Raw genomic sequence first — 15,996 nt, forward strand, 5'->3', positions numbered from 1 at the left:
CTATTCGCTCGTCCGCGTCGAGCTTTCTTCCTGTTCCCGTCTCGAAAATAGACGGAAAGGCGGCGGAAAGACGCGTCCGTTCGGCCCTTATTTATAAACGTCGCGGAATGACGCTACCGATCATAAAGCTCGTCATGCTACTTTCGCTGTTACGATATTTTTTCGAAAAAATCCAGCAACCGCAGAGGTATATGGATCTTAGAAATCGCATATTTATTACGAAAGTGGAATAAATTTTTTTTCTATATACACGTAGAATGACGGAATATTAAATTGACATTTCGAGTTTGACGAACCTTTTGGAAAAAAATGCACGCTTGAAATAAAATTTTATTCATGAAAAATACAATCGCGTGGAAATAAATCATCACATATACGTAGCCGGAAGTTTGACTTATTCCTTCATCGGTAACATGGTTAAATCTGGCACTGGTAGCATTATAATAGCCGCACCTGCGAGATATTTAATATTTAGCGATGATTAATCAAACAGATAATATAGTAATTTTTTTCATACCTATTAAGATAACAGACGCGACGATTATACTTAGCAGGCAAGTCGTCCTTAGAAAGAGTTGCGTCGCGAAAAGCATCAAATGTGGAAGCACTCTTGTCAAGCCCATGGCTGTGCCTCTGAAAAAAACCAACGTCTGAAATTACGAGTTTATACGTCGCATTCGCAGATACTGATTTACGAAAATACGTCTGATGATCCAAAATTAGCCGAATATTGATCATTCTGTTTTTTACCTCAGAGCGGTGGGGTAATTCTCCAGCAGCAAAACACACGTCGTTGTGCGCCCGATAGCGTAAGCGGCCAGGAAAATCGACGACAGAATTACACGAATTGTGTGATATAGCCGAAAAATAAGTATGAGCGAGACCACACCACCCACCAGTCCCGAAGATACTATAAAAATATCCAAAAGAGATCCTTTTAATATATTATATAATTAATATACGTATTAATATATTATTATCTATAATTAGATAATAATATTAATATGTGTGTATAATTATATAATAATAAATTTCTCTTTAAATATTTAATAATCTCATAGAATAAAGAGAAAGAGTTTTTAGGTGCTTACTTAAATACAGTTTCCTGCCAACGGTGTCGATTCCGATAATGAGCAACATTTCTCCCAGCACGTAGCCCAGCGATACCAGCAACAGCAGCCCGAAACGAGTCTCGTTCACCTCATCGCAGCTTCGCAAAAAACCTAATGCCAGGTTCTGAACATGGACGTTACACGTATCGTTTCCACTCACGACATGGTCTCTTTCCATTTCCTGGAGCACGTGCGTATTCCACAGAGCGAGCCAAGCGAATCTTAAACATCGTCTCCTCGTGATTCTCTTCGCAATCGACCGAGAACAATGGTCGAAGTGATACCGAGAGATGTGAGAAGGCTTACGGAGAAAAACTTCCTTTATTACCCGGGAAAATGTAGGAGACACGCTAATATCCCGCACAGTGTCACACACTTGTACGGAGTCTTGTGTATTCTGTGAATGCGCTCCCAGGTTTTCCTAAAGTACTTTGAAATACTGTCTTCTTCGGCATCGTCGTCTGGACGTACACAGTCTTCTAGGTCCCTGATCTAAATTAAAAATACAGAAAATATTCATTCTTTTTTTTTTTTTTTAATTAGCTACAACTATCATTTTTCCATGACTATATGATTAATTAATCTCGGAACATCAAGTTTTACCTCGCGTTTGTTATCCATGCGCTCTTTTCATTTCTTTTTTCACGCAAAGCAAAATATATATTTTTTTTTCAAACATATACTTTCGAATCCGATCGATATTTTCTATCACGAATCTTTTAGAAGTCATGAATAGTGGACCAAAATTTGAACGGGCAAGGAAAGAACAAGATTCTCGAGACGGAATCGCATTGGATCACCGTACCGGGTAGGTATCGGCGTGTTTCGAATTATTGATGGCGTACATCTGTCGAAGCACCGCAAACGCTTGTCTCGTTCGTCTACGGTACAGCGAGTGTCGAGGACTCGGCGGAAGGAGACCAGAGGCACAAGCGATCACCAGGCTCGGTATGCCGCAGAGAACGGCAAGGACTCGCCAGGAACTCGTTCGGAATTGCCTGTCTAGCATGCGTAGAACGGACGGCATCAAGGACCAGGAGACACCTTCTCGAATTGTTTATCAAGCACATGTAAATATCATATCAATAATTCATAAATGTCATATCAATATCAATATTTTTGTAAAAAAATAAAAAATTTATTAAATTAGATTTATTTATTTAATATTAGAATTTATTAATAAAAAAATTAAAAATTATTCCTTAATGTCAATTCTTGTAAAGCTAAAATTTTCGCATAAATTGGACACATAAAGCCCATTGAATAATTCTAAGTGAAAATTAGAATTAAATGTAGATTTGATTGCTCTTGTTTTTATTATAACTAGAACAACACAAGCGCGCGCTACGCGCGTACCATTCTTTGATTTTATATTAAAAAAATTATATTTTTAAAGAAATAATATGAAGTTTAATCAGCTAATTTGTGTCAAACAATATTAATAAAGCGTTAATTTGCTAAATAAATTTTAAAATATGTTAAAAAATTCAAAAGTAATATGTTGTAAATAATATGATATAACACCTTATTCGAGATTAATATTTTTTGACAGATATCAGCTGATAACTGTCAAAAATATTAATCGCAGATAAGACACTATAACATATTATTTACAACATATTACTATTTTAATTTTTATAACCTATTATTATTATAAAATTTAATTAGCAAATTGAAGCTTTAATCAGTTAATTCTTATTAAAAAGTATTAATAAGGCGTTAATTTGCTAATTAAATTTTAAAATAATAATATGTCATAAAAATTTAAATAATAATATGTATTAAATAATATGTTATGTACTTTAAACTCGATTAATATTTTTGAAAGTTATCAGATAATTTTTGTCAAAAATATATTAATCGAATTAAAAATATTATAATATATTACTTACAACATATTACTATATTAATTTTTATAGCATATAATTATTTCAAAATTTATTAGCAAATTAAAGCTTTATTAATATTTTTAGACAGAAATCAGCTGAAAGCCTTAATTTATTAATTAAATTTTAAAATAATATTATATGTTATAAAAATTATAATAATAATATGTTTTAAACATAATATGTTATATAATTCATTAAACTTGATTAATATCTTTGACAATTATCATATTTTGTAGCAGCAGACTCTATACAATGCGTACTTATATTATGTATATTAAATAAAAGAATTTACAGGCGCGTATCTGTTTGGTATAAAAATAATCTTTTTACAATGTACTATCGAAATATACAAACGATGAATTTTTGGCATCTCTAAATATAGTAATATACGTATAATATAAAAATGCGCTCCATAGGGTATGAGGGAACATAGTGTCGATATTTAATATTTTAAGACGAGCCAAAAATTTATTTCTTGTATATTACGATAGTACATGGTTTGCAAAATATTTTGGTACCATGCAGACACCAGCGTACAAATTCTTTTATTTAATATACATACTTAATATAAGAATGCGCGGCGTAGGGTCCGCAGCGACATAGTGTCGATTTTTATATTTTAAGAAGAGTCAAAAATTCATCTCTTGTATATTTCGATAGAACATTGTTTACAAAATATTTTGGTACCAATCAGGCACCAACGTAAAAATTCTTTTATTTAATATGCATATTATAAATATGCGCCACATAGTTTCCGCGCCGACCTAGTGTCGATTTTTAATATTTAAAGACTATCCAAAAATTCATCGCTCGTATATTTCGATTCTACATTGTTTGCAGAATATTTTGGTACCAAACAGACACCAGCGTACAAACTTCTTCATTTAATATACGTAAAATAAGGATGCGCCGTATAGGGTCCGCGGCAAGAAAGTATCGATTTTTAATATTTTAAGGCGAGCCAAAAATTTATCTTTTGTATATTTCGATAGAACACTGTTTACAAAATATTTTGGTACCAAGCAGACATCAGCGTACAAATTCTTTTATTCGATATACATAATTTATGTATGCGCAGTATAGGGTCCGCAGCAACAAAGTATCGATTTTTAATATTTTAAGGCGAGCCAAAAATTTATCTCTTGTATATTTCGATTCTATATTGTTTGTAGAATAGTTTGGTACCAAGAAGACACCAGCGTACAAATACTTTTATTTAATAAATTATATTTATACATATTATAAAATGCGCTGCATAGGGTTTGCGGCGACATAGGCCTATATTTTAAATTTTCTTTTATCGATAAAAGAAGATCCAGTATATGGGCCCATAGTATTGACGTTTAACATTTTAGGACGAGCCAAAAATCCATCGAAATACACGAGTAATAAATTTTTAAATAATTTTTAAATATTAAAAATCGACACTGGGTCGCCGTGGACATTATGCGGCGCATATTTATAATATGTATATTAAATAAAAGAATTTGTACGCTGGTGTCTGCTTGGTACCAAAATATTCTACAAACAATGTACTATCGAAATATACAAGAGATGAATTTTTGGCTCGTCTTAAAATGTTAAAAGTCGATACTATGTCGCCTCGAACCCTATACTGCGCAGACTTATATCATATGTATTAAATTAAATAATTGGCACCCTTGTATTTGTTTGATATGAAAGTAATCTGCATACAATGTACTATTGAAAAAAATCGAGTTATAAATTTTTGACACTTTTTAGAATACTAGAACAACGCGAGAATTTAGAATCGCGAGAATTAGTAGTTTAACAGTTTGTTTAAAATAAAATTAAATAAAATAATATGTTTTAAATAATATGTTATAATATTTTATCCGCGATTAATATTGTTTGACAGAAATCAGCTGATATCTGTTAAAAATATTAATCGAGTTTAGTATTATAATATTTTATTTAAAACTAATATCATTATTTTATTTTATTTTATTTTGAACAAACTGTCAAACTGCTAACTCTTGCGATGACAGGCCTCTCGATGCTACGAATATAACGCACAACTCGAATCTTGACAGCCAATGAGCATCGCGGAAAAGCGACAACAATAAACTCCGATATATGCGAGTATCGACTTTACATATTTTTTTTAAAAAAGGACTAGAACAATACAAGCGCGCGCTATGCGCGCGCCATTCTTCGAGTTAAAAGTACCATAACATATTATTTAAAACATATTATTAATTTATATAACATATTATTAATTAAAAACTTAATTAGCAAATTGACGCTTTGTCAGCTAATTTTTTATTGTTCTTGACTCGCATTTATAATTTTATGTTAAGGATTAAATGATTGGGCGACGAAAAGGCTAACTGTAGTGAGAAATTGTTGATTCGTACTACTTAATCTATCTACATTTTTACTTTGCGCATAATAAAATTATGATATATAAAGTACGTATTATTTTTTAATGTTTTTGACTCGTATTTATGATTTTATGTTAATGATGAAATAATTGCGCGACGAAGAGGCTAAACGTACTGAGAATTGTAGACTCGTACTACTTAATCTATCTATATTCTTACCTTGCGTATAATAGAATTATGATATATAAAGTACGTATTATTTTTTAATGTTTTGACACGTATTTATGATTTTATGTTAATGATGAAATAATTGCGCGACGAAAAGGCTAAACGTACTGAGAATTGTTGACTGGTACTACTTAATTTATCTATATTCTTACCTTGCGTATAATAGAATTATGATATATAAAGTGCATATAATTTTATAATGTTTTTGATTTGCTATAATGCTTTTATACTAATAGCTGAGTGATTACGCGACGAAAAAACTAAACGTATTAAGAAATTGTTGACTCCTACTACTTAATCTATCTAAATTTTCACTTTGCGCATAATAAAATTACAATATATATAGTGCGCATAATTTTTTATCCTTTTTGATTTGTATTAATTATTTTATATTAATTGCTGATTGATTGCGCGACGAAAAAGATAAATATAGTAAGAAATTGTTGACTCGTACATCTTAATCTATCTAAATACTTACTCTTTGCCCATAATAAAATTATGATATATAAAGTGCATATAATTTTTTATTGTTCTTGACTCGCATTTATAATTTTGGCTCGATTAAAAATAATGAAATTTAAAATTATTAAGTCGCGGACCACATACGGCGCGGATTTATTTTACGTATATTAGATCAAAAAGTCTGTACGCTGGTATGGTGATGGTACCATCATAATGTGCATATAATGTTCTGTTAAAATATATATAAGATTAATTTTTGGCTTGTTTTGAAATATTGAAAATTACAATTTTTATACCGCGGACCCCATATAGCGCGGATTTATTTTAGGTATATTAGATCAAAAAGTTTGTACGCTGGCATGCTGATGGTACCATCATAATGTGCATATAATGTACTGTTCAAATGTATAAACAAATAATTTTTGGCTCGTTTAAAAACAATGAAATTTAAAATTTATAAGCCGTGGACCACATTCGGCGCGGAATTATTTTTCGTATATAAGATCAAAAAGTTTGTACGCTGGCATGCTGATGGTACCATCATAATGTGCATATAATGTACTGTTAAAATATATACAAGATTAATTTTTGGCTCGTTTTAAAATATTGAAAATTAAAATTTTTATACCGCGGACCCCATATGGCGTGGATTCATTTTACGTATAATAGATCAAAAAGTTTGTACGCTGGCATGCTGATGGCACCATCATAATGTGCATATAATGTACTGTTAAAATATATAAACAAATAATTTTTGGCTCGTTTAAAAACAATGAAATTTAAAATTTTTATGCCGCGGACCCTATACGGCGCGGAATTATTTTACGTATATTAGATCAAAAAGTTTGTACGCTGGCATGCTGATGGTACCATCATAAAGTGCATATAATGTAGTGTTAAAATATATATAAGATTAATTTTTGGCTCGTTTTAAAATATTGAAAATTAAAATTTTTATATCGCGGACCCCATATGGCGCGGATTCATTTTACGTATAATAGATCAAAAAGTTTGTACGCTGGCATGCTGATGGTACCATCATAATGTGCATATAATGTACTGTTGAAATATATAAACAAATAATTTTTGGCTCTTTTAAAAACAATGAAATTTAAAATTATTAAGCCGCGGACCCCATACCGCGCGGATTCATTTTACATATAAAAGAACAAAAAGTTTGTACGCTGGCATGCTGATGGTACCATCATAATGTGCATATAATGTACTGTTAAAATATATAAACAAATAATTTTTGGCTCGTTTAAAAACAATGAAATTTAAAATTTATAAGCCGTGGACCCCATAACGCGCGGATTTATTTTAGATATATTAGATCAAAAAGTTTGTACGCTGGTATGCTGATGGTACCATCATAATGTGCATATAATGTACTGTTGAAATATGTAAACAAATAATTTTTGGCTCGTTTAAAAACAATGAAATTTAAATTTTTAAGGCGCGGACCTCATACGGCGCGGAATTATTTTACGTATATTAGATCAAAAAGTTTGTACGCTGGCATGCTGATGGTACCATCATAATGTGCATATAATGTACTGTTAAAATATATATAAGATTAATTTTTGGCTCGTTTTAAAATATTGAAAACTAAAATTTTTATATCGCGGACCCCATATGGCGCGGATTCATTTTACGTATAATAGATCAAAAAGTTTGTACGCTGATATGCTGATGGTACAATAATAATGTGCATATAATGTACTGTTGAAATGTATAAACAAATAATTTTTGGCTCGTTTATAAACAATGAAATTTAAAATTTTTATGCCGCGGACCCCATACGGCGCGGAATTATTTTACGTATATTAGATCAAAAAGTTTGTACGCTGGCATGCTGATGGTACCATCATAATGTGCATATAATGTAGTGTTAAAATATATATAAGATTAATTTTTGGCTCGTTTTAAAATATTGAAAATTAAAATTTTTATATCGCGGACCCCATATGGCGCGGATTCATTTTACGTATAATAGATCAAAAAGTTTGTACGCTGGCATGCTGATGGTACTATCATAATGTGCATATAATGTACTGTTGAAATATATAAACAAATAATTTTTGACTCTTTTAAAAACAATGAAATTTAAAATTATTAAGCCGCGGACCCCATACCGCGCGGATTCATTTTACGTATAAAAGAACAAAAAGTTTGGACGCTGGCATGCTGATGGTACCATCATAATGTGCATATAATGTACTGTTAAAATATATAAACAAATAATTTTTGGCTCGTTTAAAAACAATGAAATTTAAAATTTATAAGCCGTGGACCCCATAACGCGCGGATTTATTTTAGATATATTAGATCAAAAAGTTTGTACGCTGGCATGCTGATGGTACCATCATAATGTGCATATAATGTACTGTTGAAATATGTAAACAAATAATTTTTGGCTCGTTTAAAAACAATGAAATTTAAATTTTTAAGGCGCGGACCTCATACGGCGCGGAATTATTTTACGTATATTAGATCAAAAAGTTTGTACGCTGGCATGCTGATGGTACCATCATAATGTGCATATAATGTACTGTTAAAATATATATAAGATTAATTTTTGGCTCGTTTTAAAATATTGAAAACTAAAATTTTTATATCGCGGACCCCATATGGCGCGGATTCATTTTACGTATAATAGATCAAAAAGTTTGTACGCTGGCATGCTGATGGTACCATCATAATGTGCATATAATGTACTGTTGAAATATATAAACAAATAATTTTTGGCTCTTTTAAAAACAATGAAATTTAAAATTATTAAGCCGCGCACCCCATACCGCGCGGATTAATTTTACGTATAATAGATCAAAAAGTTTGTACGCTGATATGCTGATGGTACAATCATAATGTGCATATAATGTACTGTTGAAATGTATAAACAAATAATTTTTGGCTCGTTTATAAACAATGAAATTTAAAATTTTTATGCCGCGGACCCCATACGGCGCGGAATTATTTTACGTATATTAGATCAAAAAGTTTGTACGCTGGCATGCTGATGGTACCATCATAATGTGCATATAATGTACTGTTAAAATATATATAAGATTAATTTTTGGCTCGTTTTAAAATATTGAAAATACAAATTTTTATACCGCGGACCACATATGGCGCGGATTCATTTTACGTATAATAGATCAAAAAGTTTGTACGCTGGCATGCTGATGGTACCATCATAATGTGCATATAATGTACTGTTAAAATATATAAACAAATAATTTTTGGCTCGTTTAAAAACAATGAAATTTAAAATTTTTATGCGGACCCCATACGGCGCGGAATTATTTTACGTATATTAGATCAAAAAGTTTGTACGCTGGCATGCTGATGGTACCATCATAATGTGCATATAATATACTGTTAAAATATATATAAGATTAATTTTTGGCTCGTTTTAAAATATTGAAAATTAAATTTTTATATCGCGGACCCCATACGGCCCGTATTCATTTTACGTATAATAGATCAAAAAGTTTGTACGCTGGTATGCTGATGGTACCATCATAATGTGCATATAATGTAGTGTTGAAATGTATAAACAAATAATTTTTGGCTCGTTTAAAAACAATGAAATTTAATATTATTATGCCGCGGACCCCATACGGCGCGGAATTATTTTTCGTATATTAGATCAAAAAGTTTGTACGCTGGCATGCTGATGGTACCATCATAATGTGCATATAATGTACTGTTAAAATATATATAAGATTAATTTTTGGCTCGTTTTAAAATATTGACAATTAAAATTTTTATACCGCGGACACCATATGACGCGGATTCATTTTACGTATAATAGATCAAAAAGTTTGTACGCTGGCATGCTGATGGTACCATCATAATGTGCATATAATGTACTGTTGAAATATGTAAACAAATAATTTTTGGCTCGTTTAAAAACAATGTAATTTAAAATTATTAAGCCGCGGACCCTATACCGCGCGGATTTATTTTAGATATATTAGATCAAAAAGTTTGTACGCTGGCATGCTGATGGTACCATCATAATGTGCATATAATGTACTGTTGAAATATATAAACAAATAATTTTTGGCTCGTTTAAAAACAATGAAATTTAAAATTTATAAGCCGTGGACCCCATACCGCGCGGATTTATTTTAGATATATTAGATCAAAAAGTTTGTACGCTGGCATGCTGATGGTACCATCATAATGTGCATATAATGTACTGTTGAAATATGTAAACAAATAATTTTTGGCTCGTTTAAAAACAATGAAATTTAAATTTTTAAGCCGCGGACCTCATACGGCGCGGAATTATTTTACGTATATTAGATCAAAAAGTTTGTACGCTGGCATGCTGATGGTACCATCATAATGTGCATATAATGTACTGTTAAAATATATATAAGATTTATTTTTGGCTCGTTTCAAAATATTGAAAATTAAAATTTTTATACCGCGGACCCCATATAGCGCGGATTTATTTTAGGTATATTAGATCAAAAAGTTTGTACGCTGGCATGCTGATGGTACCATCATAATGTGCATATAATGTACTGTTCAAATCTATAAACAAATAATTTTTGGCTCGTTTAAAAACAATGAAATTTAAAATTTGTAAGCCGTGGACCCCATACCGCGCGGATTTATTTTAGATATATTAGATCAAAAAGTTTGTACGCTGGCATGCTGATGGTACCATCATAATGTGCATATAATGTACTGTTGAAATATGTAAACAAATAATTTTTGGCTCGTTTAAAAACAATGTAATTTAAAATTATTAAGCCGCGGACCCTATACCGCGCGGATTTATTTTAGATATATTAGATCAAAAAGTTTGTACGCTGGCATGCTGATGGTACCATCATAATGTGCATATAATGTACTGTTGAAATATATAAACAAATAATTTTTGGCTCGCTTAAAAACAATGAAATTTAAAATTTTTAAGCCGCGGACCCCATACGGCGCGGAGTTACTTTACGCATATTAGATCAAAAAGTTTGTACGCTGGCATGCTGATGGTACCATCATAATGTGCATATAATGTAGTGTTGAAATGTATAAACAAATAATTTTTGGCTCGTTTAAAAAAAATGAAATTTAATATTTTTATGCCGCGGACCCCATACGGCGCGTATTCATTTTACGTATAATAGATCAAAAAGTTTGTACGCTGGTATGCTGATGGTACCATCATAATGTGCATATAATGTACTGTTGAAATATATAAACAAATAATTTTTGGCTCGTTTAAAAACAATGATATTTAAAATTTTTAAGCCGCGGACCCCATACGGCGCGGAATTATTTTACGTATATTAGATCAAAAAGTTTGTACGCTGGCATGCTGATGGTACCATCATAATGTGCATATAATGTACTGTTAAAATATATATAAGATTAATTTTTGGCTCGTTTCAAAATATTGATAAATTAATTTTTATACCGCGGACCCCATATAGCGCGGATTTATTTTAAGTATATTAGATCAAAAAGTTTGTACGCTGGCATGCTGATGGTACCATCATAATGTGCATATAATGTACTGTTGAAATATATAAACAAATAATTTTTGGCTCGTTTAAAAACAATGAAATTTAAATATTTAAGCCGCGGACCTCATACGGCGCGGAATTATTTTACGTATATTAGATCAAAAAGTTTGTACGCTGGCATGCTGATGGTACCATCATAATGTGCATATAATGTACTGTTAAAATATATATAAGATTAATTTTTGACTCGTTTTAAAATATTGAAATTTAAAATTTTTATACCGCGAGCCCCATATGTCGCGGATTCATTTTACGTATAATAGATCAAAAAGTTTGTACGCTGGCATGCTGATGGTACCATCATAATGTGCATATAATGTAGTGTTGAAATGTATAAACAAATAATTTTTGGCTCGTTTAAAAACAATGAAATTTAATATTTTTATGCCGCGGACCCCATACGGCGCGAAATTATTTTTCGTATATTAGATCAAAAAGTTTGTACGCTGGCATGCTGATGGTACCATCATAATGTGCATATAATGTACTGTTAAAATATATATAAGATTAATTTTTGGCTCGTTTTAAAATATTGAAATTTAAAATTTTTATACCGCGAGCCCCATATGTCGCGGATTCATTTTACGTATAATAGATCAAAAAGTTTGTACGCTGGCATGCTGATGGTACCATCATAATGTGCATATAATGTAGTGTTGAAATGTATAAACAAATAATTTTTGGCTCGTTTAAAAACAATGAAATTTAATATTTTTATGCCGCGGACCCCATACGGCGCGAAATTATTTTTCGTATATTAGATCAAAAAGTTTGTACGCTGGCATGCTGATGGTACCATCATAATGTGCATATAATGTAATGTTAAAATATATATAAGATTAATTTTTGGCTCGTTTTAAAATATTGAAAATTAAAATTTTTATATCTCGGACCCCATATGGCGCGGATTCATTTTACGTATAATGGACCAAAAAGTTTGTACGCTGGCATGCTATTGGTACCATCATAATGTGCACATAATGTACTATTAAAATATATATAAGATTAATTTTTGGCTTGTTTTGAAATATTGAAAATTAAAATTTTTATACCGCGGACCCCATACGGCGCGTATTCATTTTACGTATAATAGATCAAAAAGTTTGTACGCTGGTATGCTGATGATACCATGATAATGTGCATATAATGTAGTGTTGAAATATATAAACAAATAATTTTTGGCTCGTTTAAAAACAATGAAATTTAAAATTTTTAAGGCGCGGACCCCATACCGCGCGGATACATTTTACGTATAAAAGAACTAAAAGTTTGTACGCTGGTATGCTGATGGTACCATCATAATGTGCATATAATGTGCTGTTGAAATATGTAAACAAATAATTTTTGGCTCGTTTAAAAACAATGAAATTTAAATTTTTAAGCCGCGGACCTCATACGGCGCGGAATTATTTTACGTATATTAGATCAAAAAGTTTGTACGCTGGCATGCTGATGGTACCATCATAATGTGCATATAATGTACTGTTAAAATATATATAAGATTAATTTTTGGCTCGTTTCAAAATATTGAAAATTAAAATTTTTATACCGCGGACCCCATATAGCGCGGATTTATTTTAGGTATATTAGATCAAAAAGTTTGTACGCTGGCATGCTGATGGTACCATCATAATGTGCATATAATGTACTGTTGAAATGTATAAACAAATAATTTTTGGCTCGTTTAAAAACAATGAAATTTAAAATTTATAAGCCGTGGACCCCATTCGGCGCGGAATTATTTTACGTATATTAGATCAAAGAGTTTGTACGCTGGCATGCTGATGGTACCATCATAATGTGCATATAATGTACTGTTAAAATATATATAAGATTAATTTTTGGCTCGTTTTAAAATATTGAAAATTAAAATTTTTATATCTCGGACCCCATATGGCGCGGATTCATTTTACGTATAATGGACCAAAAAGTTTGTACGCTGCCATGCTGATGGTACCATCATAATGTGCATATAATGTACTGTTAAAATATATAAACAAATAATTTTTGGCTCGTTTAAAAACAATTAAATTTAAAATTTTTATCCCTCGGACCCCATACGGCGCGGAATTATTTTACGTATATTAGATCAAAAAGTTTGTACGCTGGCATGCTGATGGTACCATCATAATGTGCATATAATGTACTGTTAAAATATATATAAGATTAATTTTTGGCTCGTTTTAAAATATTGAAAATTAAAATTTTTATATCTCGGACCCCATATGTCGCGGATTCATTTTACGTATAATAGATCAAAAAGTTTGTACGCTGGCATGCTGATGGTACCATCATAATGTGCATATAATGTACTGTTAAAATATATAAACAAATAATTTTTGGCTCGTTTAAAAACAATGAAATTTAATATTTTTATGCCGCGGACCCCATACGGCGCGAAATTATTTTTCGTATATTAGATCAAAAAGTTTGTACGCTGGCATGCTGATGGTACCATCATAATATGCATATAATGTACTGTTGAAATGTATAAACAAATAATTTTTGGCTCGCTTAAAAACAATGAAATTTAAAATTTTTAAGCCGCGGACCCCATACGGCGCGGAGTTACTTTACGCATATTAGATCAAAAAGTTTGTACGCTGGCATGCTGATGGTACCATCATAATGTGCATATAATATACTATTAAAATATATATAAGATTAATTTTTGGCTTGTTTTGAAATTTTGAAAATTAAAATTTTTATACCGCGGACCCCATACGGCGCGTATTCATTTTACGTATAATAGATCAAAAAGTTTGTACGCTGGTATGCTGATGGTACCATCATAATGTGCATATAATGTAGTGTTGAAATGTATAAACAAATAATTTTTGGCTCGTTTAAAAACAATGAAATTTAATATTTTTATGCCGCGGACCCCATACGGCGCGAAATTATTTTTCGTATATTAGATCAAAAAGTTTGTACGCTGGCATGCTGATGGTACCATCGTAATGTGCATATAATGTACTGTTAAAATATATATAAGATTAATTTTTGGCTCGTTTTAAAATATTGAAAATTAAAATTTTTATATCTCGGACCCCATATGGCGCGGATTCATTTTACGTATAATGGACCAAAAAGTTTGTACGCTGGCATGCTATTGGTACCATCATAATGTGCACATAATGTACTATTAAAATATATATAAGATTAATTTTTGGCTTGTTTTGAAATATTGAAAATTAAAATTTTTATACCGCGGACCCCATACGGCGCGTATTCATTTTACGTATAATGGACCAAAAAGTTTGTACGCTGGCATGCTGATGGTACCATCATAATGTGCATATAATGTACTGTTAAAATATATAAACAAATAATTTTTGGCTCGTTTAAAAACAATTAAATTTAAAATTTTTATCCCTCGGACCCCATACGGCGCGGAATTATTTTACGTATATTAGATCAAAAAGTTTGTACGCTGGCATGCTGATGGTACCATCATAATGTGCATATAATGTACTGTTAAAATATATATAAGATTAATTTTTGGCTCGTTTTAAAATATTGAAAATTAAAATTTTTATATCTCGGACCTCATATGTCGCGGATTCATTTTACGTATAATAGATCAAAAAGTTTGTACGCTGGCATGCTGATGGTACCATCATAATGTGCATATAATGTAGTGTTGAAATGTATAAACAAATAATTTTTGGCTCGTTTAAAAACAATGAAATTTAATATTTTTATGCCGCGGACCCCATACGGCGCGAAATTATTTTTCGTATATTAGATCAAAAAGTTTGTACGCTGGCATGCTGATGGTACCATCATAATGTGCATATAATGTACTGTTAAAATATATATAACATTAATTTTTGGCTCGTTTTAAAATATTGAAAATTAAAATTTTTATATCTCGGACCCCATATGGCGCGGATTCATTTTACGTATAATGGACCAAAAAATTTGTACGCTGGCATGCTATTGGTACCATCATAATGTGCACATAATGTACTATTAAAATATATATAAGATTAATTTTTGGCTTGTTTTGAAATATTGAAAATTAAAATTTTTATACCGCGGACCCCATACGGCGCGTATTCATTTTACGTATAATAGATCAAAAAGTTTGTACGCTGGTATGCTGATGATACCATTATAATGTGCATATAATGTAGTGTTGAAATATATAAACAAATAATTTTTGGCTCGTTTAAAAACAATGAAATTTAAAATTTTTAAGGCGCGGACCCCATACCGCGCGGATACATTTTACGTATAAAAGAACAAAAAGTTTGTACGCTGGTATGCTGATGGTACCATCATAATGTGCATATAATGTGCTGTTGAAATATGTAAACAAATAATTTTTGGCTCGATTAAAAACAATGAAATTTAAATTTTTAAGCCGCGGACCTCATACGGCGCGGAATTATTTTACGTATATTAGATCAAA

At 31.2% G+C, this 15,996-nt stretch overlaps 1 protein-coding gene across 1 annotated transcript in view; it reads right to left on the bottom strand.

The window, feature by feature from the left end:
* Positions 1-350: 350 nt before the first annotated feature.
* Positions 351-15,996, bottom strand: part of LOC145933199 (synaptic vesicle 2-related protein) — a 28,278-nt gene continuing 12,632 nt past the window's right edge. Inside the window, 6 exon segments of the mRNA XM_083032748.1 lie at positions 351-453; positions 518-633; positions 751-910; positions 1,092-1,333; positions 1,441-1,604; positions 1,903-2,156. Of these exon segments, the coding sequence (XP_082888874.1) occupies positions 395-453; positions 518-633; positions 751-910; positions 1,092-1,333; positions 1,441-1,604; positions 1,903-2,156 (995 nt within the window). The 3' untranslated portion in view covers positions 351-394.

Source organism: Prenolepis imparis, unplaced genomic scaffold (assembly GCF_030444845.1).
Source record: "Prenolepis imparis isolate NDT839.2.m4 unplaced genomic scaffold, iyPreImpa1.0 SCAF_2, whole genome shotgun sequence".
In the NCBI taxonomy this organism is placed as follows: Eukaryota; Metazoa; Arthropoda; class Insecta; order Hymenoptera; family Formicidae; genus Prenolepis; species Prenolepis imparis.